The sequence below is a fragment of the Maudiozyma barnettii genome, assembly GCF_903064755.1.
Source record: "Maudiozyma barnettii strain CLIB 1767 genome assembly, contig: KABA2_02, whole genome shotgun sequence".
NCBI lineage: Eukaryota > Fungi > Ascomycota > Saccharomycetes > Saccharomycetales > Saccharomycetaceae > Maudiozyma > Maudiozyma barnettii.
The window spans coordinates 279,615-304,067 of NW_024545239.1; the positions used below are offsets into that span (position 1 = coordinate 279,615).

Here is a 24,453-nt window from a genome sequence, read left to right on the forward strand (position 1 = left end):
TCGATTCTGTGCCGATTACGTCACTTTCAACGGGGGAGGCCTGGTGTGTGCGTGCGAGAACACGTTCTGCGGGAGAGTCTGGGCTGCAACCCGCGGAAGTCCTTTTGCGGTTCTGCAAGGGACTGCGCATTCGTGCCACGTGATATGGGCTCTTTCTGTGTTCTGTTTGGGCCGTGTGACTGCTGTTGCTGTTCTGGCACCCGTGCACCCACAGCACTACATCTGTACACCCGGAGAATTCTGGGTTTTGAACTGTTTTTGTTTCTGTCGTGGAAGCGAAGCGAAGGAACAGAGCGAGTGATGACGCGGGTGAGGTGAGGTGAGGTGAGGTGAGGGTTGCTGGCGGTGGCGCGGACAGGGTTTGTCTCACTTTGGGCTCTGTCTCCCCTCTGATTTCGCGGTGAAGCAAAGAGAGGGACTTCCCTGTGAGCCCTTGGAGCCCCTGGAGCCACCTCCCCCCCCCCCCAGGTTGGATAATTCTTTTATTCAACTTTACGTTACTTGGTGAACTTTTGCTAAACCGTGGATAACGTATCTCTTTCACTCTTACACACTATCAGTAAGTGAGACAGACAGGCAGATTGAATCGCGTAATTGTGAATATGCTGGGCTGACTGATTGATTGTTCACATAGTATTAACCATTACCATTTTCAGTTTAAACTAATCTAACAAACAAGTAATACTAATACCTTATCTTGAACTATCTATATATTTATATATTAACATTGGTATTTGTGTATTGCTGTTGTTTTCAAAAAGTAGAAGAAATCGTCCATCCAACCACACAACAACAAGATATATACATATATTTTACTACAATGGCTGAATCTCACAGACTATACGTTAAAGGTAAGCATCTATCTTACCAAAGATCCAAGAGTGTCAACAACCCAAATGTCTCTTTGATTCAAATTGAAAACGTTGGTACTCCACAAGACGCTCAATTCTACTTAGGTAAGCGTATTGCCTACGTTTACAGAGCCTCCAAGGAAATTAGAGGTTCTAAGATTAGAGTCATGTGGGGTAAGGTTACCAGAACTCACGGTAACTCTGGTATTGTTAGAGCTAAGTTCAGAAACAACTTGCCAGCCAAGACCTTCGGTGCTTCTGTTAGAATCTTCCTATATCCATCTAACATTTAAACGAATTTTTTTTATTTGTCTGAAATTGTCTTTCTTTTGAAAATCTCATTTCATTTCATTTTTATACAATAATAACAATAATATTAATATTAATTAATTATTTAATTAATATTTAAGGGGATATAATAACAAACAACAAAAGCCATACTCTCTCACTCTCATATCATCATATAAAATAATAATTTAAAAATATTATAAAAAAACATATAAAAAAATTATTAAAATAGGTAATACACGTAACAATTTCTATTCATTTCACATTTGATAAAAAATTAATTTTTTACATTTACACAATAAATGAGACACATGGAAAAAAATTGTTTCTTTTACTCTAATATATATATATATATATATTGATATATATTGATCTCATTAGTGTGTTCTTACACGTTTATTTGTGATGTATTTATGTACTAATACAATAAATAGATTATACGATTAACTACTTGTATTATAGGTACGTTTGATTTTTTTCATTATGATTTATTAAATAATTTTAAAATATAAAAAATGTCTATGTAGTCGTTACAATCTTACACTTCTCGTCTTGAAGAAGTTGATGACTTTTCTGGTCGCAGATGGACGATGTGAATGTTGATGTGTTGGATGTGGAATAATGTCTTCACGATCATCCGGATGTTCTCTCATTGTAGGTAATGACGGGTGATACTCATTCATTGATGATATCATTATTGATGCTCTTTGTTTTGAATTGTTGCTAGGATTATGTTGATTTAATGACCTTCTACCTTCATTATTAGTGCTGGTAACCGATTCATGCATGATATTTTCTTTACCATCCTGATGTCTATATGATAGATTATCTTGATAACCTGAGTAAAATGGGAATAAACTAAATCTTTTCTTAGTGGTATGGTCAATTGATCTCATTCTTAGTGGTAAATCAGCCTCAAGATCATCATTCGGTTTACTATTACTCTTGTTTGGTGATTGGATGGCCTTATTGTTGATATTCATTGGTTTTAATGCTGATTCGTCAACTTGTTCGTGTAATTTCTTAATAGTGGTATCGATATTCCCAGTGGACTTGATTAAGTCACCTGAGACACTCTCAATATCCAAAGATATTTTACTCTTTATGGAAAAAGATCTACGTGGATATAGTTTAGGGGATATCTCAAGGGATTGCGCAGATCTAGCTGCACCACTGTCTCTTTGTAACTTAGGAGGTGATTCAAATGGTGATAACTCTCTTCTGATGGTCATGCCACTACTTTTACGTAACATCGGTGGAGACCATGTATCGACAATCGTTCCATTTTGTTCTAATACCGTGGAAAAATTACCAGGATGATAACTTGTTGGTCTTAATTTTCGATGTCCGTTGCTTGTTTGTGAATGGAAATATGATGTATTCTTAGCTTGATCATCCTGTAGTCGTGGTTCAATGGACAATTCATGATTAATATTCGACGTCTTTGTCGGGCTCTCCAAAATGGCACTACTTTTATTCATTAAAGAACTATCACCATTTTGAGACGATGATGATGTCGATATACCAAATGTATTCATACCAGATAAATTAGCAGAAGGTGAGTTCATATTATAAATCACATTTCGTTCACTATGAGAAGATGTAGATCTTCTGGATAATGGACCACTTTCAGTTTTTATGGCAAAATTACTGTTGTTATTGCTAGACGTGATACTACTTGTTCTACGTCTTTGTTGTAACAATTCACGTTCTGCATCCACCACGGCTTGCAACGCCAATGATGCAGCTGAGTTACTTCTCGTATGACCATGTCTTGAAGAGGACGGTCTTCTTTCAGGTGATGGTAACGATGACATAGTTAGTACGTGTGATTGAGATTCTCTTGGTGGAACAGGGAATACCAATAATGTTGAATCTATTAATAATGAATCTCTCTTTTCACCATTTGAATTGGTAGAGCTTGTAGAGCATGCAGATAAAGGACGAGGCTTGTTAAAATGATTATTTAGGTTATTATTAGGAGTATTGTTATTATTGTTATTACCATTGTTCATATTTTGTTTATTGTTATGTTTTGGTAATCTCAAAATATTTTTAGAAAATGCAATTTTATCCCATTCATCGGGTGTTATGGAAAGGAAAGGTAAATGAGATGATAACCATTTGTGTTCTTTAATAAAATGTGAATTGACTCTCTTTGTTGGGTCTGAAATCAATATATGTCTTAATAAATCTCTTGGTAAAGGGTTAATATATTCTGGAAATTTCAATGCTGTTTGTGTAATATATCTGTAGAGTCTTGCAATATCATTGCCATCTGCATTTTCAATATCATCATCCCAAGGCAAATAGCCTGCTAACATAGCAAATAATATCACACCACATGACCAAATGTCAGCCTTTCTTGCCTCGTAAGGTCTTGTACTTATTACTAACTCTGGAGCTGCATAACAAGGAGACCCACATGAAGTGTTCATTAATTCGTTTGATGAGAAAAATTCATTAACAAACCCAAAATCTGTTATTATTAAATTTTCATTTTTATCTAATAATAAATTTTCTAATTTAAGATCTCTATGAACTAATCCCTTTGAATGAATATATGAAACACCACTAATCAATTGTGCAAAGAGTCTACATGCAGGTTGTTCCTTTAATCTTTTCTTTCGTTGGATATATTTATAAAATTCACCACCGGAAGCATATTCAAGTACAATCCCAATATATTTCGAATTTTGTAATACTTCATCTAATTTTACAATATTCGGATGATTTAATTGTTTTAATGCATTAATTTCTCTATATATTTTAATTTCTTTATTTGAATTCTTCTGGATAGTGTCTCTTTTAATCAATTTAATGGCTACTTGTCTTGGAATCTCAAAATTAGTAGTGTTAGCCTTTGTCCAACCTAATTTGACTTTACCAAATTCACCTTCACCCAATGTAGATCCTATAATATAAGGACCAAAGGAAGGATATTTCTTTCGTTGAATTTTATTTTCGGGACTTGTAGTTAAATGTGTTAATGTATGGGAGTTGGATACATTGGGATGAGGAATCGTGATAGTAGTACTTCCACCATAATATGTGTGGCGACGATTTGTATTATTAATATCGGTTGACATTTTTTTTTTTGATTAATGCAGTAATGAATAAAATAAAAATTGAATATAGATATTAGTGTTTATTATTTGTTTACTTTTCAGGAATTAGAAGGAGAGAACTTTCAGGTCAAATGGTATAGTATTGACTTTTGTTAGGTTCTTCGATTCTTACTTCTTGGAATGTTGTGTTTCCAAACAAAACAGTAAATTCGAAAGTGTGTTATAATACTATAAAATTGGTATTATGAATGTTGATAGCAAAAATAAAAAAAAGTTCTTATTAATCAATAAAGGTAGTCTAAAGAAGGAGATTTACACCAATTTCTGAAAAGGAGATGGACTGTATATATAAACAGAATCCTTAGAAACCCTTGGCAAAAAACAACAGAAATGGAACAGTTAAAGACCCTCTATATACTGCTAATGGAGCAAAAACGGGGGGAGATAATGTATTGATTAACAAGTATGGCTATTCTTTCAAAACGTAATCAACTTCAGATAAATAAACATATATGTTTAAGAGAGAATATAAGTAATTCAAGACAAGAACCCTCAGTACATCTACTCATCTTCATCTTTCCTATCCCTTTACCTCAGAGACAATCCCTGGAACGTCACTGCTGGTTTCCTTCGAGATTGCCAATTGTTATTCTTTGTTTATTGTGAGTGTCACTTCCTGTGAATAAAGAAAGTTGCGATTTGTTTGTTTTGTTTATTTTTCCTCGCGGTTTCCTAATCAGGTAGTCTGTTTACATTTCACGGCATTTCAACGTTTTTCCTAATGCGGTAACCAGTGGAACGGCTGTGCGTGAAAATTGGTCTATTAATATCTTATTAATAGAACAAATCTTTTCATTGTCTCTCTTTAGCATAGCAAGCACTAGATTAATGAAATATACACATCCTGAACAAGATGTGAATAACGTCATTCTGGAAAATTCTTAATGGGATGAGCTTCTCTAAGTGTTGAAGGATAAGAATGAATGTATTTATAACCAAGAGTAAGATATCATAAAGTATTTAAAGAATTCCCTCATTATTATTATTAAAAGGAAGCACATATATACTTTTATAGCGTCGAAGTTATAAATTAGGTTGTTTTTGTTTTTTAACTCTTTTGGTTGATAATTCAAAGAGGAAAATCTAATTAATAGTTGTATATTACGATTGAGATAATACAGAGATACACGTTATCATATTTATCATATTTATCATATTCTAAAATATTTTCATTGTACTTATAATTAAAAATCAATTTCAAACTAAATTCATACATCAAGAAAGGTTTTTTAACAATTTATGCTTTCGATTTAGTAAACGTTCAAAAAGTTATTCGTTATGGAGAAGAGATAGAGAGATCATCTGATACGAACCACTTCGTTAGTTAAAATAAATATATTTTAACTATACTTATAATGTTTCGTCATGGTTTTGTATGTAGTTCATTTATTTTTGTTAATTATTTATATAATTGTAAAATAACAGAAATCAGAAGTATTTGAATTAGATATTTGGGGGATATTGCGATTTATGAGTAATAATAGACAGTAATTTCTTGAAAATTGTCCTTTGTAATTGTTAATTAGCATACAGTATTAATGGTCAACAAATTTAAAATAACATAGACATAGAGGGGTGTAAATAAAACTAAAAAAACTCACCCATACTTTTTTTTTTTGAGTTTTCTTCATCACTCTACCTAAAATTCTTGTTTTGTTCAATTTCCAACAATTTCAAATATTTGGCAATCATAAAAATATATTAAGTTTACTAGGTGTTGATAATCCTAGTAACCTCTACCTTTAAATAAACAAAATTTTCAATTACATAAATTCTCCAATTATAAATACATCTTAGAAAGAAAATATAGAAAACATACATATATCATTAGTTTGCTGAATCGCTTGCAATCCTTGCAGTAAAAGGAATATACACCGTCAATAAATCATCTGCATCCACTGTACACACCAAATCATCAATGATTGAATTACACGCCACTGTATTTTTCTTACTACCATCAGTACGTAATCTTCTAAACCCACCAGTATGATAAAACGACAGACATTCCGCTTGAAGTACAGAACTAATGATACTTTCGTCATCACTATTCTTACCATCTTTATCAACATCTTGGCCCTTTGAAAACAAATATTCCATATCCCAATGATACACATTCCCACTCCTACCAACAGTAACAAATTTACAAGCAGAGGAAGGAGAAAATATGATATCAGACACAGGATCTTCGTCAAAATGAGATAATAGGGCAACCTCCCTAATGGATTCTGTGTCTTTGCCTATTTCAATTTTCTTATCATGAGACAATGAACGTAAATCCCATAATTTAATAATACCATTGTCAGATCCAGTTGCAAAAAGTGTTGACACTATCTTAGAGTTTCCAATGCTAGTCAATTTTCCTTCAGTATTATCTATAAATTCTAAAAAGGGAGTGTCCTCTGTGTTATTTAAATCCCACAATTTAATAGTAGACTTATTATTGCAAAGGGCAATAGTATCCTTACCATTTAAAAACTTACATGTTTCACAAACAAAGCTGTCGTTTAATAATATGGTACGCTTCTCGTCACCTACCTTTTCGACGTTATCAATTATTTTAATCTTTGAAGTGGAAACACTCTCCTTTGTACTAGTAGTTACTACAACAATAGTAGATAGATCATTGGATATATCAGAGTTGACCTTGATGGCTGTACTAGCTCCCTGTGGTTCAGCCAAACAACTGGTTACAGCTGTATTAATTTCATCCTTAAACCACAAGACAGAACCATTATTAGTAACAGCAACAAATTTGATATCATTACTGTTTATATAGTATAATTTGGCGACAGTGTCATTATTGTCAACTCTCCATTTAGGTTCAAACTTAGTTTGTTCAAATGTTTTCAAAAAGGCCTCATATTGAGGCTCCACCTTACAAGATGCTTCCTGACCTGTGAGATGCGCACCAATTGGTAAGATTACATCGATTTCATAAATATCATTTCCTAGAGCTAATAATACAGATGTTGTCAATGTCCCTTTAGTTCTATCAGGGAAAATCTTATCAGTGAAGGCAACAGTTTTTTGTATTTTACTTTGATTTGTAACATGTTTCTGTAAAGATGGCTTAAAAGTAGAAATGTGCTGATAGAAAGTTGGTACAGCTTTCTTCCAAATCTTGAATTCCTCATTACTGATCTTGTTTAATCTTGCTTCCTCGGCAAGGGTATCCACATTGCCATTTTCTAGTACCACAGCAGTCATATTTTCGTTAATAATCAATTGTGGTTATTTAAATTAAATGAATAAAACACTCAGATATTGCTAGCAATATTAACCAAAGGCTGTCCTATCTTCCTTCCTTTGTTGATGTGGTTTGAATGATTAAATAATTTAACCAATTTAGTATTCCCGTTTACATAATAATTTAAACCTGAAAAAAAAAAAATAAGAAATAAATAGCGTTACAACTGCATAAAAGGGCAACGCGGTGCATTTAATATCTTGTTCCTTATATAAAAGGGATATCTGATATTAGCGGTGAAAGAAGCAAAAAAGTTGATAAATAACTATGTATACTTGTATATCTCTTAGATAACATATTTAACTATGCACATACTAGGAAGGAGTGGGCTCAACCTGAAGGTGTGCGCTAATTAATTGTTCGTAGAATTGGCAATGCAGTTGACGTTTCCGCATCTTTATCAAAGTGGAAAGCCTGTCATTGTTAGCCTCTGCTGTTTCCATATCTTGTTGTAGTTGATCCGAATCGATCGACATCCAATCATGGTGCCTGTTACATTTTAATTTACTACATATACCTTTTATCTCAGTTTGGGTTTCGCTTGACGATCCATCTCTATATAGTTGCATAAATTCTTCAGAAGTACATGGGATAATTGATAAATCCGAAGAATAACCACATATTGTCTTCCTTGCAACTGCCTTTTTATTGTTACCCTTTCTTTTTCTTTTCTTAGATGATAGTTTCTTTGCATGGTTCACACTTTCATCGTCATTGTTCCCATTTTCATCATCTTGGGAGGCATTCAATTTCGTATTAATATCTTCAACCCAATCGATGTATTTATCAAGAGTAGTTATACGTTCTTGAATACCCTTCATTGTGACATTGATGCACTTGTCCTGCGAATGTGTTAATTGACTTAATCCAGAATCTTGCTCTATAATTTTTTTGTACAGAACTGGATCTACATCCGTCGGTATATTATCATCTATAAACTTTTCTTTTCCTATGCTCTGGAAAATGCCATTATTTCCTTCTGAAACAAACAGCATTTTTCTAACCACTTCTGCACTCTTTTCATTATCATCAACCGTACTTTTATTCACAACATTTCTCATATATTGTAAGCCATGTTCCTCTGAACAATATTTACTATGTTCTGCACATGGCTCGTAACATTCTTCAACTCTACATTTCCGTTTCCATAAAGTTTTTGGCAAAGGCTTACTGGCGTCATCTTTATCCTTACCTGTTATACCAGCTTGACAATATGGGCAGTAGAAAGCTGCCACCAGTCGTCTATATTTATTTGGCATTTTTAGGCATTTGAAATGGAACCAGTCATCACACCCATCACATCCAACCATTAGTTCACCTTCATCTGGTTTCTTACATATACAGTATACTTCCAACCCTGTCACTGGGTTAATTTTTAAAGGTGAATATTCAGGACACCAACTAGGTAGTGAAGACATGACAATATTCGTGTTTCTTGTAATTGGCCACCGTGCTGCTTTAGTATATAGATGAACAAAATAAGTTGAAAATATAACTTTACTATTTAAAAAACTATTCAAACTATATTACGCTAACGCTAAGTATCCTTTGTTCCTATATGTGATAGGTGATGATGACCTAGCATCACCATTATTATTTACGTTATAAGATTTAATTTATTTTTTCGTGCTTCCCACCCTTCGTCATTTCGGCCGTAAGTCGGCCTTCGAATATTTGGCACTATTTTTTAATATTTCTACCTTCTGACATGTCGTTCAACAACTTATCGTATGTCTCTGCTACTTTAGATTTAGCACAATCTGCACCGTAGATGGACTCTAAGTTCACCTCGTTCTCATTAACACTATGAATCAGGTCATTTATTGAGTCGATACCTTTAGCTTGGATAATTGCGGCTCTTAGGTTTGTACCTGATGGGATTTTAGTGATCAATGTAGTTTTGGCTGCTGGTGCAACTTCAGAGTTAACTGTACTTGCAGTTGTACTTGTTGAAACAGCACTCGACATGCCGCTACTTGTACCAGTCGTATTATCGTTGTTATCTGGATAAATATCATTTTGTTGTTGAACAAAGAACCCCCACTTATGTAATTCACCTTCTTCCTGCTCTTGTTCCTTCCCATGTATTAAAGTTGATGAATTAGCTCTAAATAAAACAGGCTTACCAGTCAATACATCAATAGTTCTACCAGAATCAGTAGCCATCAAATGAGGTCTAGATAATGTCTCGATTTCAGGGGTCTCCGATGGAGTATTGGTTGCCTCTTCATCAACAGTCTCCGTCGATGGCTCGAAATGTCTGTTGGTTGGCTTTAGATCTTGTTCCTTCGATCCCATTAACATATTAAATTCTGGGATTTGGTTACAAAGCTCCAAGACGTTTGAAAAATTCTTCTCTAACAACAATAGTCTCACCAAATTTTCCTTCTCCTTTAGACTTAATGCATTCGTACGTCTTCTCTCAAACATAGTGTCGATCTTCTTTTGCACATCATTGTGAACATGTTGCATCTTTTCAAAGTATTTCTTTAACAAATATTTCTTGGTGGAATCAAATTGGGGTTTACCTTCATCAGATGTAGTATTTTTCAATTTGTTTAATTTCTCAAAGACTTGTTCTGCAGAGTCTGATAGTAATGAACCGTCAAACAACAAATCATCTTGTGTAGTCAATTCATCAGTCTCTTCAATAGATCCCATAGCTTTGTTCATGTTTGATACTAAACTTAAAGCGATTCTAGATTGAATCTCTTCTGGGACGGCATCATAATTAATGTCCAAATTAACCAAATTTGGCGATTGTCTTACCAAAGCATACAATATAGCCCAACAATTGTTCCTAGCAAAGTTGTTCACTTTATCATGTTCAGTTTGTGGGGTATTTTGCATAATTGATATATGTCTCAATGTAGTACATTTAGTCAAAATGTTACACAACACTGATAATTCTTTATATGGTATGTCGTTTCCATCAACATGAATTCTCTTTAAGGATTTAAACCTTGGTAAATACTTGTGTAAATATGGTAACACATCTGGGAACATCTGAGGACTGTTACTCATATCCAAAAATTTCAAATTTGGTAACCTAGATAAATATTTGATAATTAATGCAACATCATAAGCGTTGGAGATGTTTGAATTATTCAAAGTATAATATTCTAAATTAGTGTAATCTAATGATGAAAGCCTGTTTACAATTGTTTTGACATATAGTGACATATCGTTGAAAGAAGTATCTACACCTTGAACATAAAACGCTTTACTCATAGCCGAATTCTTTGTAGTGGACATCCAATTCAGTAAATATCTCACAAAAGTGACAGATAAATCAGAAGAAGCTAAACCAAGCCTTAATGCAAATGATGGTTGATCTCTAATCGAGTTTTTCTGCTGACTGAAAGCGTTTAACACATTTTGGAAAGTAATAGAATCAACATGATGACTAAACTTTATACCATTTAAAAGTAACTCTTCAATTGGACGACCTTTCCTGACGTTCAAAACAATGGCAAATAAGTTCCAATCTAAATTATGTCTCCAGAATTCATTGTCTGATGGGATTTCTGCATTTTTATCCTTTGAGATGAATTTTGTGTTCGTTTGAGATATATCCAATTTTGTGATGGATCTATTGTTTAGTAAGAATTTACAAAACAAAGTCCAATTTTCATTATCTATTAATACATTTTTCATCGTTAATTTATCCAAATTGTGACAATTGGCTAAAGAACATATAACTATTTTAAACATTTCCGGAGTAAGATTAACGTTGTCAAATACTACCGTATTGATATGTGTAATGGAAACAAAATCACAAAAGGATAAAATATCAATTAAAGTAGGTTTAGCATTTAGAAATTTAAGAACTTGTAATGGCGCTGTCTTATGCTTAACTTGTTTCAAGGTGGATGGAATAGGTAAAATTTCTCTTAAATGACAACATCTAGTATATACAATATCCAATGTCATTTCTTTTTCTTCAGTGACAGCTTCCTCACCGAAATGATGTTCATGAACATGTATTGGCTTATCAATTCCTTCCAATTGGTCTGCATGAAATGTCACTGTATCAGCACCTATTTCTTCCTCTGCAATCCTCTGAGTTCTATTATTCTTTGAATCGCTTCCAGGTTTGAAAAGGGAAACTTCATACTCAATTCTCTTTGCTGCAAAATGGGCCTCCTTTTGATGCATCTCTGCTTCTTTCAATACCTTACGTTGTATATCAAGAGCACGTTTATACTCTATGGAGTCTACACTATAGGTCTTTGTCAAATCGATTGGGTTGGAAGTGTTAGTGGAATTACCAGCCCCCCCTCCATCCGGTGACTTATTTCCATCTCCAGTCTTTTTGGCTTGTGTGTTTGGTGATATCCCCATCGAGATTGTAGGAATATCACCAATCATATCATGTGGTATTAAAACATTCCCAATTCTTGGATTCCTTGAAGGAAGCTGCTGTGGAGGATCGTCTGTAAATTTATTCACACTAAAAGCCACACGTTTTAATGAGACTGGTTCTAATTGTAATAGTTCAGGATCATGAGGTTGGTGCTGATGCTGATGCTGATGTGGTTGTAGGTTTACTGATGATAATGCTGATGATGACGATGGGGTTGATAATGGTAATGCCGAAGTCGGCGATTGTGAGCCATCCCGTATAGTAGGCGATACAATATCTGAAACTACTCTATTTGGTAGTTTTGTATTTGATGTGTTTATAGATGATAAGTTCTTAGTAGGGACCGATGTTGCTAGAGGTGCTTGTTTCTTACCAAACAAAGATCCGAATAAAGACTTCTTCATAGAATCTGACCGCACTGGTGTCTTTGATATGGCTGTACTGGTTGTTGGAGAAATAGATTTTGCTAAAAATCCTGCTTTCACACCCGAACTATTATTCAAGGATTTGGATCTTGAAGCTTTCTTTGTAATATTTGATTCATCAGTTTCGGTACTTGCTGAGTCCTGCAACGTTGAAGATACAACTTTAGTCAGAGGACTTCCTCCCATAGAAGAGCCACTCTTTTGGGGGACACTACTGATAGGAGTCAACAGCGGTAATCTTTCAAACGTGGCTCCCCTATCGTCACCCCCATGACTTGAAACCTGTGGTTCCTGCTTCGATAGCTGTGCATTAGACACAGAGGTCGATCTTCTTCTCGTGCTGTTGCTACTACCACGTTCAGAATTCCCATCACTGTCATTAGCGATCAATATATCTACTTTTGAGCTCTTCTTTTTGGTTCTATGCTTACCCTTATATAGCCAATCACAGGAGACATCTATATCACTGGTATTAACAGTCATTGCACTCATCTCGCAAATGAACTCAGTTTATTACCTATGTATTTGGCGTTTCTAATCTATCTTTATCTGTTATGATCAACACTTAAAATAGGAGTTCCTGTTAGTTGTACCCTTTCCCTTCCTTTTACAAATATATATTTTATATTTATATATCTATAGTGACAAATTCAATAATTAACTCAATCAGATTGCCCCTCATTGTTATTTCGCATATATTTATTTTTCGCCAGTAACAAATTGCCGCAGGAATAGGAAAAAAATTTTCAGCGAAGGGAAGAGAAGAAGAAACGAGATTTCCATTTAGATGAGATCATCACCATCACCATCACCATCGAATATTGGTTAGTGATCAGTGAAACAACTAGATGGTGCATGAACCTCTGTCTCCATTCATGAGGGCGGCGGAGTGCGACATTTAACATGTATTTATTGTAGTTGTTACGTAAGTTTGAACGCTGCAGGGTGTCGTACACCTTGCTATTACTGATACTGATAAACTTATACTTTTGTTTTCCGTTTCATTGCAAATAAGATTAATAATAATATAATAAATATACATGTAAATACATAAGATTTTGATCATTGAATCAGTGAAAGGCCTTGGTCCCTCCCTTTTCAGTTTGCAGCTCTCATTTCTTTGAAGAAATCAGTGATAGTACTGAACACGATCAACAATATACCACCACCTGGTCCTAATCTTGCGATCTTTGGAACGAACCCTTTATACAGAGCTCTAAAACCTTCCTCCTGATAAATCTTCAACACCGATGGTAATGCCCAGTTATATTTTTTCAATATTGATCCATCTTCCAACACAGTGATGTTCCCATTACTTTGAATACGAGACTTCACCACATCGAATGGAGTATTCAATACACAACCCATGGTACCACCGATTGTACCTGCAATCAAATCGTTACGGATCTTCTCGTTGTTATTTTGAACAGGTGGCAACGAGTTACGCACTTGGAAGATGACCCCAAAGTAACCGGCGTTCCAGAATGCATGTCTCCATACGGTGGATTCTAAACCTTGATATATCCCTAAGAAACCGTCCTTACGAATAATATCTTTCAGGACTCCGACTGGAGAGTCAAATTTACAAGTAACATCTTGCATTTGAACTTTGACTAATTCAAAGGGAACAATCACCGAGGCCTCTACGGCACCCGCAGAGGCACCACTAATGATGGCGACAGTTTGTTTACGCTCATTCCCCAACAAGTCCGTGTATATAGTCTTGAACTTCTCGTTAAATGCAAACTTTGTAGCACGCTTAGGTGCTTCCATCAAGAATGGCGAGGAGATACCTTTGTACAATTGCTTGAACCCTTCACGTTTAACAATACGGGAGACACAGTCGACCAACCCTTTATACTTCTCTTCGGCAGCTACCGTATTGGACTGCAATTGCATTCTAGTCTTAACGACATCCAATGGATACATCACTGCCAATTCTGAAATACCAGCAATCGCACCTGCGACAAACTGGTATACAAATGGTAGGGGTTCTTCTTTCTTAGTAGCAGTTACTACTGCTGGTGCTGTGGTAGACATTATTGGTCTTCTTCTTCAAAATAATACAGGTAATCTCCGAAATTAAAACACAAAAAAACAAACAGATCTCCCTTTTTTCTGTAATTATCCCTAAAATGTATATTACCTACATATACAACATTCTTATTGTCATTGTTGTTGTATTTATATATATATATGTATATGATTGATTGATTGATTAAAACCTATTTACTGTTCTCTCTTTGCCCATCACCATTTCGGCCGCATATTTTCCCAATTGCTCCATCGGGCCGTGCAGACAAAATATGGATAGTTGGATGATTTTACCTGGGCAGATTGCGATTGGCCAATGACAGGCGCCGGTCTCGCAATCGATGCCGGATGCAGCGTGACTCATTATTACGTTGCCTGAGGAGCACACGCTGAATACAGGCGGCTTGTGTTTATTGGTTGCGTCTGTCCTATCTATTGATCTGGAACTCAGTGATGATGACGATTATGATGCCGATGCTTGGCTGTTTCTTAATTGTCCCTTGACACAGGTATGAAATTACCAACTATACAGATCGGAATGTTGTAACGATCTCTACGTATCGTAAAACTGAAACAACAATTGTGGCTTTGTCTATTAACGTCGCGGGCGATAAGCGTGCAACTTGTCAACACTGCTTTTTGACCTTTATCAAATGCAATGGATCCGTATTTCTCCCAGAAGTTGACAGTACTATGTTCTCCCATCAATTCGTAAATCGCCAATTTACCATCACGTAAATCATCCACAGTAACACCTACCAAGGAGGCAAACTCCTTGTTGGCTCTATATATCTCCCCTGTACGTCGCCATAGACACGCAGGCATACTCATGGAGGTGAAGACCCTATCGTAACTTAATAACATTCTCTCGAACCCTTCCTCTACAAGCACCAAATCGACGTCCTTTAAAGACTTCGCAATACTACGGAATGCAGGACGAATCGAGTCCAACGGATAAAGAATACGTCTTTGCGATTCCTGAGACATATGTCCCTTCATATAATCTTGTAACCTTGTATAACCTGCTGCATAATTGTATGGTTTCAGCAATCCTGCCTTTAATTTGGCATTAATCACAGATTTAAGTTTCTCTTCGGGAGTGATTTCTGTGTTGGGATCAGCTGCTGTCAAGAAGAATTGTTCTTTAGCTGTGGGTTTTACAAATGTAAGTTGTCTTGGTGGTTCATGTAAAGTTTGAGGATGATTTGGTTCTAGTGGTCGTTCCTGGTCGTTTAATAATTGTCTGTTGTTGTTACTATTATTTGGCAACTGTTGAGCTAAGGATTGTGGTACATTGGAATATTGATTTGGTGACCTTGCCATTGTTGAAGTAGTACCTGACATAAGCATTAAAGGCGGGCTTGCTACTTCCGAAGTGTATCGTTGTTGTTGTTGTTGTTGTTGTTGTTGTTGCTGTTGTTGCGGTATTGGTTGGTACGTATCTTGTGTCATAGTGTTACCCATAGAACCATTAGTTACAAGCGGTTCTGATGGTAATTGCAATGGTTCTTCCAACATTGAAAGAAACTCATTCAAAGAACTAAACTCAGATCCCATATTTTCGGAGACAAATGACTGAGGTCCCAGTAAATTCGTAATATTCGAACTAGGTAAGATATCATTCGTACCTACAACACTTGCCGTAGTAACGGATGCTGTAGGAGTTGATGTTGTTGACGAAGTATCTGAATCGACGATATCTGAACATAAATGTGCAATATTACGCTTGATACAGCGTGCACATGGCCTTTGATCGTCACAGTTCACATGTGATCTACGACAGAAGAGACATGACCTTCTTGTAGTTCTCTTGTTCTTGATCCGTGAGTCATACATTCTTGTATCTTGTATACGTCTTTTATTTATTTATTCCCTTTTCACTGAAATAATTCGTTGTTAACTCGTTGTTAGTCCCTCTTATACCTTTGTCCAGTTTCTATCTCATTGGTACATTCGTATTTTAGACAAAATGTTGTAAGAATGAGCTTATTTATGCAACTTACCTTTTCCGCTTCCCCAAAAAACGCCTTTCAAAGATTGTGAATATCTCACTTCCAACCTCTCCTTAGGTGATTGGCAGTTGTTGACACATTCAGACGATGGCTCATTGGACAAAATGATTATCATTAATCGTCATCATCGCTTGGCTTAGTCTATATCTTTATGGAATTGGCGGAGATTATTTTCGCATTACAGCGGAACGCGGTGAAATTTGGTCTCGAGCAATTTTGCAGTAATAACAATGAATGATAAATAGGTGGCTTCTGATATAGTATACATATACATTTTTCATATATTTGGTTAATGGGACCACGTACACAGAGACAAAAGGAAAACGAGTGATATAACCAGTAGTTTTGCATTATTTTTAGTATATTATCGAACAATAGTCTGACTTCCTTGCTATTTTACTATTTTTTTTTGTTTGGAGTTTATTATTTCATTGGTTCTCTCTCCCCCCTTAAAAATAATTAAAAAAGAAAATAATGTTTCATAGTGTACGAACATCTGTCTACAGGTGCAGTAATGCTTCCATGCTGTTGAGAGCAACTGCCAGACAGGCTGCGATCAGACCAAATGTACTTATTGGATGTAGTCGTTTGTATTCGTCATCAAAACAACCTGAAACATCAAGGACAACCTCAGTTAGACCTAATAAACCAAGTATAGATTTTTCGAAATTATCTAGAGATGATATTCGTAAACTACATGAATTGCAGACTGCCGAGAGACTTAAGACCAAGAACAGATCCATTGCGTTATATTTCTCAAGTATCGCTATTGTGTTTTTAGGGTTAGCATATGCTGCTGTTCCATTATATAGAGCCATTTGTGCACGTACAGGGTTTGGTGGTATCCCAATTACAGATAGAAGAAAATTTACAGATGATAAATTGATTCCAGTAGACATAGATAAAAGATTAAGAATCTCATTCACAAGTGAAGTCTCCCAAATTTTACCATGGAAATTTGTTCCACAACAGCGTGAAGTGTATGTATTACCTGGTGAAACAGCATTGGCTTTCTATAAGGCTAAGAACAATAGTGATAAAGATATCATCGGGATGGCTACATATAGTATCACTCCAGGTGATGCTGCTCCATATTTTAATAAGATCCAATGTTTCTGTTTTGAAGAACAAAAATTGGCAGCTGGCGAAGAAGTAGATATGCCCGTGTTTTTCTTCATCGACCCAGAGTTTGCTACTGACCCTGCTATGAGAAATATTGACGATATTGTGTTGCATTATACTTTCTTTAGAGCTCATTATGGAGATGGATCTGCTGTAAGTGAAGCTGCTTCAAAGGGGGAAGCCATTTCTCCAGAGGAGCAACAGAAAATGTTGGCCAACGCCACCATTCTAAGTCCCAACGACGTTAAAGACGAATAGTAAACTACGACCATATTTACCGTGTATATAAAAAAGTAAAAGAATACATATAGTTTTAATATTGAGATTATCCCTCTTCAGTTTATAGTGTAATACTCATTATGAAGAAGGCAGAGAATGAGCAATTAGCATTCTATTTTCTTGTGACTGTAATTTGTGGATGTACGGATGTACAATTGTATATATACACCCTTACACCTAATAAATAAACTTTTTTACAAAACGAGACAAATTTTGAATTTTGTCTTTTTTTATTCAGAGAAGCGCATTGATTTTTTTTTCGTTTCTGAAATATTTTTTTTTCAAGAATTTCAATCTTTCACTTAATGGAAACTGAGAGACGGTAAATGCTGTAACTGTTCGCAGGTTGACAAACCAATGAGAACATCATCTATCAATCAATCGATGATGTATTCCAATATATATACTTCATGATAACCATCGCTTACAATATATATATAAAATAGCAGTCTTACATTTAAAAGTTGAATATTTTTGTATTGTTTGTAATTGAAGTTTTTTTACTCCTGTATCAACAAGTATAACCAAACTTAACGTAATTAAAAATGGCTTTCACTCCAGTTAAGAACTCTGCTTACTGTTCTCGTTTCCAAACTCCTTTCAGAAGAAGAAGAGAAGGTAAGACCGATTACTACCAAAGAAAGAGACTTGTCGCTCAACACAAGGCTAAGTACAACTCTCCAAAGTACAGATTAGTCGTCAGATTCACCAACAAGGACATCATCTGTCAAATCGTCTCCTCTACCATCACTGGTGACATTGTCCTAGCTGCTGCTTACTCTCACGAACTACCAAAGTACGGTATTACCCACGGTCTAACTAACTGGTCTGCTGCTTACGCCACTGGTTTGTTGATCGCTAGAAGAACCCTACAAAAGCTAGGTCTAGATGAAACCTACAAGGGTGTCGAAGAAGTTGAAGGTGAATACGAATTGACCGAAGCTGTCGAAGATGGTCCACGTCCATTCAAGGTCTTCCTAGACATTGGTCTACAAAGAACCACCACTGGTGCCAGAATCTTCGGTGCTCTAAAGGGTGCTTCTGACGGTGGTCTATACGTTCCTCACTCCGAGAACAGATTCCCAGGTTTCGATTTCGAATCCGAAGAATTAGACGCTGATTTGCTAAGAAACTACATCTTCGGTGGTCATGTTTCCGAATACATGGAAGAATTAGCTGATGATGATGAAGAAAGATTCCAAGAATTATTCAAGGGTTACGTCGCCGATGACATCGAAGCCGATGCCATGGAAGACATCTACCAATCTGCTCACGAAGCTATCAGAGCTGACCCAGCCTTCAAGGCCACTGAAAAGAAGTTCACCAAGGAACAATACGCTGCTGAATCCAAGAAGTTCAGACAAGTTAAGTTGACCAGAGAAGAAAGACAAGCTCGTGTTGCTGCCAAGATTGCTGCTCTTACTTCTCAACAATAAATTATCGGTTAGATCGTTTATGTCCTGAGTATTTTGCTACTTCATGGGTATCTTCTTTTCTCTTTATAAAAAAATAATATATATATAATCATTATTATATATACTTGTTATATAAGATAATAAAAAACCAATAATTAATTACATTTTAATAACGTTTTACTACTGATTATTCAAATTGCTCTGAGTTCATTGGAAAAATGGATCTACGGTTAAAGTAATGTAAGTCATTGAATACCGTTTTAGGAAAAACACTTCGTTTTATGTTTCTATACTTGACAATTGTTGCGTTATTCTACGCCAAGCGAATTCCAATACAGTTGTAAAAATAAACCCCAAGCAAGAAAAAAGAATGTCATAATACTTGTATAACAAAGAAACGTTTAAGAAATTACGGTTGCTTCTTCTATTGTTTTCTTTTTGAGAATTAGGAAGATTGTAGGAACAATAACCAAACTAACATAATATTCTGTTTTTGGACTGTTTTTGATTTTATTTTTTGACCCCTCTTTTGCATTAGTTATAGATTCATATAAGAACCGAATGGTTTGCCAACTTTACAAAACTTTATAATGGCTTCTGATAAAATACATACACATAAGAGAAAGAATAGTCATCTTTTTAACGAACAAAGTACATCTGGCTCCTCAATTCGGACAGATTACGATATCAGCATGGATAATTTAGAGATGGAAAATATGGTTCCACCTCCAATTGGAAGAACCACATCGATACCAAGTGTTCCAATGGTGTCAACATCTCGAATTGATTTAGAAAATCAAGATCATACATTGGGAAATCCAGAATCCTCAGAATCATGGGATGATTGGTATTTGACAAAGAAATTTGGACAAAATAAAAGACTCCGGACAACCATATATTCCATTCTTGGGATTCTTATTGCATATATCATTGTACTATTAATTATATCACTTTCATCTAGTAAAGGTTCAAATAATGGTAATTCATCAGGTAGCCACAAACCAAATATTCAACAGAATGGGATTAAACGAGATAAATCTTTTGATATAGAAGATGTTATGAAAGGGAACTTTATGATTGATAAGAAAAATTTCCATTTTATTGAGCCACCTTATACTTTTGAAAGTCATGACATGGATCCTGGTTTGTATATGACTACGATTACCAACAACGATGGAACAAGATTCTTAGCAAAACAGTTATTCGATGAAATGTTTGAAAAGGACTTGGGTTCCAATAAATTTGAATATCAAGAACATGAATATGTGGTGGATACCATTAAAGTAAATTTTGCTTTGGATAGATTGATATTTGCGACTGAGAAAATTGCAGATTTCAGACATTCTTCAACTGCAAATTATTGGATTAAGGATGTTACTACGGGCATAATTAAACCTATATCACCATATTTTGATTCTGAACAACCGGTACGTCTCTCGTATGCATATTTCTCTCCAGCCTACAACTTTATCTATTTTGTTATGGATAACAATTTATACTTTCAAGATATAAGTGCTGAACATGCACCTGTTAAAGTGACATCTGATGGCAGTCAAGATATTATGAACGCCAAGACGGACTGGGTATATGAGGAAGAAGTTTTGGCTGATGATAAAGCGATATGGTGGGCGCCAGATGACTCTAAGTTTATATTCGCAAAATTTAACGATACAGATGTTGACAGCTATACATTCCCAAGATACACGACTAATCAGCAATATCCTCCATTAAGCGAAATCAGATATCCAACTCCTAGTCGGGCCAACCCTACTGTTGAACTTTTCTTCTATAATATTGGTGGAAATACGATATATAATGTCAACATGGACCAGAAGAGTATGAAAGAAATTATATTATATGATGCTCAATGGTTAGGTCCTAAAAATTTCTTATTTAAAATAACGGATAGGTTTTCGAAGAAATTGTTTGTCAAAGTATTTAACACTGATAAAGAAGAACTTTTGAATACCAGAGAATATAACACAGAAGAATTTAACGGATGGGTTGAAAAGACTAAAAATATATTCGTTGTTCCACCCAGTGAAAAAATAAAAAGAATTGATTATGGTTATGTTGATACACATCAGGATAATGATGGATACAACCATTTGTTTTATTACAAGTCACCATTCGCATCTGAGGGTCAACAATTAACTAAAGGGGAATGGGAGATCACAGGTTCCGGTGTTGTTGGTTACGAACTCGAGACAGATACAATATACTTTACAGCTAACTGTTATAACCCCATGTCGCAGAATTTATTTGCAGTTAGGTTGGAAGGGGATCCTATTAATGAACTAGTTACCCTTCAAAATCCATCTGAAAAACACTCATTCTATGATTATCAGATAAGTTCTAGTTCAAGATATGCAGTAATGGAGTATTTAGGGCCGTCCTTACCATTTTATGCAGCTGGTACTTTAACAAATCTTTTTTCGCTAGAGGATGCCAAAAATCATGATGTCCTTGTACTTTCTAACGAAGTCAGGAGGGAGGATATAACGAACAACTACAATTTACCTATTACAACTTTTAAAAGCATGACATTAGATGATGGAGTGTCTGTGGATTACATTGAAATTAAACCGGCAACTATGAATGTGAAAAGAAAGTATCCTCTGCTTATTAATGTGTACGGTGGTCCAGGGTCGCAAACATTTACAGCTAAATCTGGAATATCATTGGAACAAGCAGTAGTTTCAAGTTTGGATGCAATTGTTCTCCAAATTGAGCCAAGAGGTACAGGTGGTAAAGGTTGGAAATTTAGATCGTGGGCATCAGGGGCTCTAGGGTACTGGGAACCTCGTGATATTACAGAGGTGACCAAAAAGTTTATCAACGAGAATGCTCCACATATTAACGAGGAAAATGTAGCAATCTGGGGCTGGTCCTATGGTGGATTTTCGACGTTAAAGACAGTTGAATTCGACAAAGGTGAAACCTTCAAGTACGCCATTGCTGTTGCTCCAGTTACCAATTGGCTATATTACGACTCTATATACACAGAAAGATATATGGGAAACGTTGACGCAAATATTGAGAAGTACATCGAAATATCTCGATTGAATGACGTTAGTAGTTTTAACAATATGAAACGGTTTTTGCTACTACATGGAACAGCCGATGATAATGTGCATATCCAAAATACCTATGAATTCACTGATAGATTGAATATTGCTGGTATTAGAAACTACGACATGCATATATTCCCTGATTCTGATCATTCAATAAGGTATCACAATGCTCAAAATATTATATACAAAAAGTTATATTACTGGATAGAAGAAGCATTTAATGGATTACTAGAGAAAGTAAATCATTGATATATTTACATTTTAGAAGATAACCTTCGTACTTTGGAAATTGAATTATGTTATTTTTACTAATCACTATGATAAAATTGAACCTTGCGTTTTAAGTTTCCTACCTGTTGATCATTTGATTAATTTTATTTACTCTACTATGGACATTTCACCTAATATTTAGGAAACTTAGGGTATATTATTGTGCTGTATGCAGTCATAGTAATTTTCCTTTTTTTTTTTGTTTATTTTTTTTTTCAAAATAATTTTTGATATTTTGTGTCACAAAAGTCAGAAAATATATATATATAAGAGAAAATAAATTGAGGAAAACATAAGAAAGAAGTTCATTTCCTTTACTTTTAAGATGTTGTTGTCACTAAAATTTTATTAATTAATTCTTTTATTTCTCCATTTCTTAGGTTAAATTTATATTTCTACTAAATCATCAACAATTAGGGATCTCTATTTAGCCATTCTATAGGATTTACTAATACAACTTTTAAATTAATTATATTTTTCAAATTTTGGGATGTGGAAACAACTAACTATAGCTCTGGCAGCAAGTACTTCAGTTATTACTGCCGAAAAATTTAATGTTGTCTTATCAACTGAAGATGTCGGAGGTGACTCGACTAGTGCTTCAAACAATAAACCGATCACCGTTCACCTTGACAGAAACAATATGTCTCCAGAACTTATTCAAAAGCTTGAACAATCATCCAACATTGTGTTTGCTGGTTTAGATGAATTACCAGAGTTCGTTAATCAAAAAGATTACTCCGCAATTGTCAAGAAGATCTACGAAAGTGGTAAGAACGTTTCACCAAAGAAAGATTATGAAGATGAGGATAGTGATAGCGAATACGATTCAAGTGAAAGTGATGATGAATCTGAAAGTGACGATGAAGATAAGGAACACCTATCAAAGAAACAGAAATTAAAGAAGAAACTAGGTATGGGCAAAAAAAAGAAAAACACCAAGAATAAGAATACAAACAACAATAGTGAGACTACTGATATCAAGAAGGTCAAAACAAATCAGGGGTGTAAGCATTTGACAAAGGATAAAACTTCCGATAATAATGATGAATGCATTTCTACTGATGAAGATGATGACTATGAGTACATCCCTACTCCTTTTGGAAAGCATTGGTCAGGTGATGATGATGGAGATGACGACTACGACTACGATCATGATTACAATGATGACAAAGAAAAAGAAAACCACGAAAAAGATGAACACAAAAACCATGATGATAATGAAAAGGAAGAAGAACACGAAGACCATGAACATGAAGAGGATAATGAGACAGATGATGAAGATAAGGATGATGATCATATTTGTTCAAAGAAACCAAAGGGTAAAAAATGTAAGAATAAAACAAAAACATCACACTCCTTAGAACCTACAAGTGCACCCAGTGTCATTTATGAATCTTCCCTTTCTCCTATCAAACCCGTCAATAGTCATTTAAGTGCCTTATCGGAATCGACTACTGTCCTAACTTCAATCCCCACCAGTACTATCTTTACCACTGCTCCACCTGTGATTTCATCCTCTACATCGATGATTTCAGCTGTTTCGGTTTCTTCTAAAGTCAAGGCCAAGAAGAAGATATCATCTAAAGTCTCAAAATCGAACCAAACAAGAACTGTTGTCTTATCATCCAAGTCAACTCAAACCCCAAGCATAGCTGTACTTCCAAAAAAGGTTAATGTTACCAAATCTAATATGAATGGAACTATTGGAGAATTTGAAGCTAAGGCTAACCATTTAGGTGGTCGCAGTGTTCCAGCAATTGCCCTATCTTTATCTGCTATTTATGTTCTTGTTTCATTCTAATGAGTGAGTGAGACTAAAATTCAGAATGGCACAATATTATATAAAAAAGTATAGATAAAAATTCGTAAGAAATATGTAGCTCAAACTTAGCTTTATTATTCTAGACACACAAATAAAACATACAAACAAACAAACACT

At 35.1% G+C, this 24,453-nt stretch overlaps 11 protein-coding genes across 11 annotated transcripts; 5 read left to right on the plus strand and 6 right to left on the minus strand.

The window, feature by feature from the left end:
* Positions 1–820: 820 nt before the first annotated feature.
* On the plus strand, positions 821–1,144 carry RPL33A (60S ribosomal protein eL33; the record flags this gene model as incomplete). Its single annotated transcript, XM_041548831.1, has 1 exon — positions 821–1,144. One exon carries the CDS (start codon positions 821–823, stop codon positions 1,142–1,144), a length of 324 nt encoding a protein of 107 aa, XP_041404765.1.
* Positions 1,145–1,669: 525 nt separating this feature from the next.
* On the minus strand, positions 1,670–4,228 carry KABA2_02S02992 (uncharacterized protein; the record flags this gene model as incomplete). The annotated part of the gene is made up of 1 exon (XM_041548832.1): positions 1,670–4,228. The coding sequence occupies one exon, from the start codon at positions 4,226–4,228 to the stop codon at positions 1,670–1,672; it is 2,559 nt and encodes an 852-aa protein (XP_041404766.1).
* A 1,866-nt stretch (positions 4,229–6,094) lies between these two features.
* On the minus strand, positions 6,095–7,474 carry KABA2_02S03014 (uncharacterized protein; the record flags this gene model as incomplete). Its single annotated transcript, XM_041548833.1, has 1 exon — positions 6,095–7,474. The coding sequence occupies one exon, from the start codon at positions 7,472–7,474 to the stop codon at positions 6,095–6,097; it is 1,380 nt and encodes a 459-aa protein (XP_041404767.1).
* Positions 7,475–7,828: 354 nt separating this feature from the next.
* On the minus strand, positions 7,829–8,932 carry SPP1 (Spp1p; the record flags this gene model as incomplete). Its single annotated transcript, XM_041548834.1, has 1 exon — positions 7,829–8,932. One exon carries the CDS (start codon positions 8,930–8,932, stop codon positions 7,829–7,831), a length of 1,104 nt encoding a protein of 367 aa, XP_041404768.1.
* Positions 8,933–9,194: 262 nt separating this feature from the next.
* GIP3 (protein phosphatase regulator GIP3) lies at positions 9,195–12,797 on the minus strand (the record flags this gene model as incomplete). Its single annotated transcript, XM_041548835.1, has 1 exon — positions 9,195–12,797. The coding sequence occupies one exon, from the start codon at positions 12,795–12,797 to the stop codon at positions 9,195–9,197; it is 3,603 nt and encodes a 1,200-aa protein (XP_041404769.1).
* Positions 12,798–13,403: 606 nt separating this feature from the next.
* On the minus strand, positions 13,404–14,345 carry ODC1 (mitochondrial 2-oxodicarboxylate carrier; the record flags this gene model as incomplete). The annotated part of the gene is made up of 1 exon (XM_041548836.1): positions 13,404–14,345. The coding sequence occupies one exon, from the start codon at positions 14,343–14,345 to the stop codon at positions 13,404–13,406; it is 942 nt and encodes a 313-aa protein (XP_041404770.1).
* Positions 14,346–14,828: 483 nt separating this feature from the next.
* RDS2 (gluconeogenesis transcription factor RDS2) lies at positions 14,829–16,175 on the minus strand (the record flags this gene model as incomplete). The annotated part of the gene is made up of 1 exon (XM_041548837.1): positions 14,829–16,175. The coding sequence occupies one exon, from the start codon at positions 16,173–16,175 to the stop codon at positions 14,829–14,831; it is 1,347 nt and encodes a 448-aa protein (XP_041404771.1).
* A 650-nt stretch (positions 16,176–16,825) lies between these two features.
* COX11 (Cox11p) lies at positions 16,826–17,731 on the plus strand (the record flags this gene model as incomplete). Its single annotated transcript, XM_041548838.1, has 1 exon — positions 16,826–17,731. One exon carries the CDS (start codon positions 16,826–16,828, stop codon positions 17,729–17,731), a length of 906 nt encoding a protein of 301 aa, XP_041404772.1.
* Positions 17,732–18,297: 566 nt separating this feature from the next.
* Positions 18,298–19,188, plus strand: RPL5 (60S ribosomal protein uL18; the record flags this gene model as incomplete). Its single annotated transcript, XM_041548839.1, has 1 exon — positions 18,298–19,188. The coding sequence occupies one exon, from the start codon at positions 18,298–18,300 to the stop codon at positions 19,186–19,188; it is 891 nt and encodes a 296-aa protein (XP_041404773.1).
* Positions 19,189–19,757: 569 nt separating this feature from the next.
* On the plus strand, positions 19,758–22,490 carry STE13 (Ste13p; the record flags this gene model as incomplete). The annotated part of the gene is made up of 1 exon (XM_041548840.1): positions 19,758–22,490. One exon carries the CDS (start codon positions 19,758–19,760, stop codon positions 22,488–22,490), a length of 2,733 nt encoding a protein of 910 aa, XP_041404774.1.
* Positions 22,491–23,001: 511 nt separating this feature from the next.
* Positions 23,002–24,315, plus strand: SPO19 (Spo19p; the record flags this gene model as incomplete). The annotated part of the gene is made up of 1 exon (XM_041548841.1): positions 23,002–24,315. The coding sequence occupies one exon, from the start codon at positions 23,002–23,004 to the stop codon at positions 24,313–24,315; it is 1,314 nt and encodes a 437-aa protein (XP_041404775.1).
* Positions 24,316–24,453: the final 138 nt, after the last annotated feature.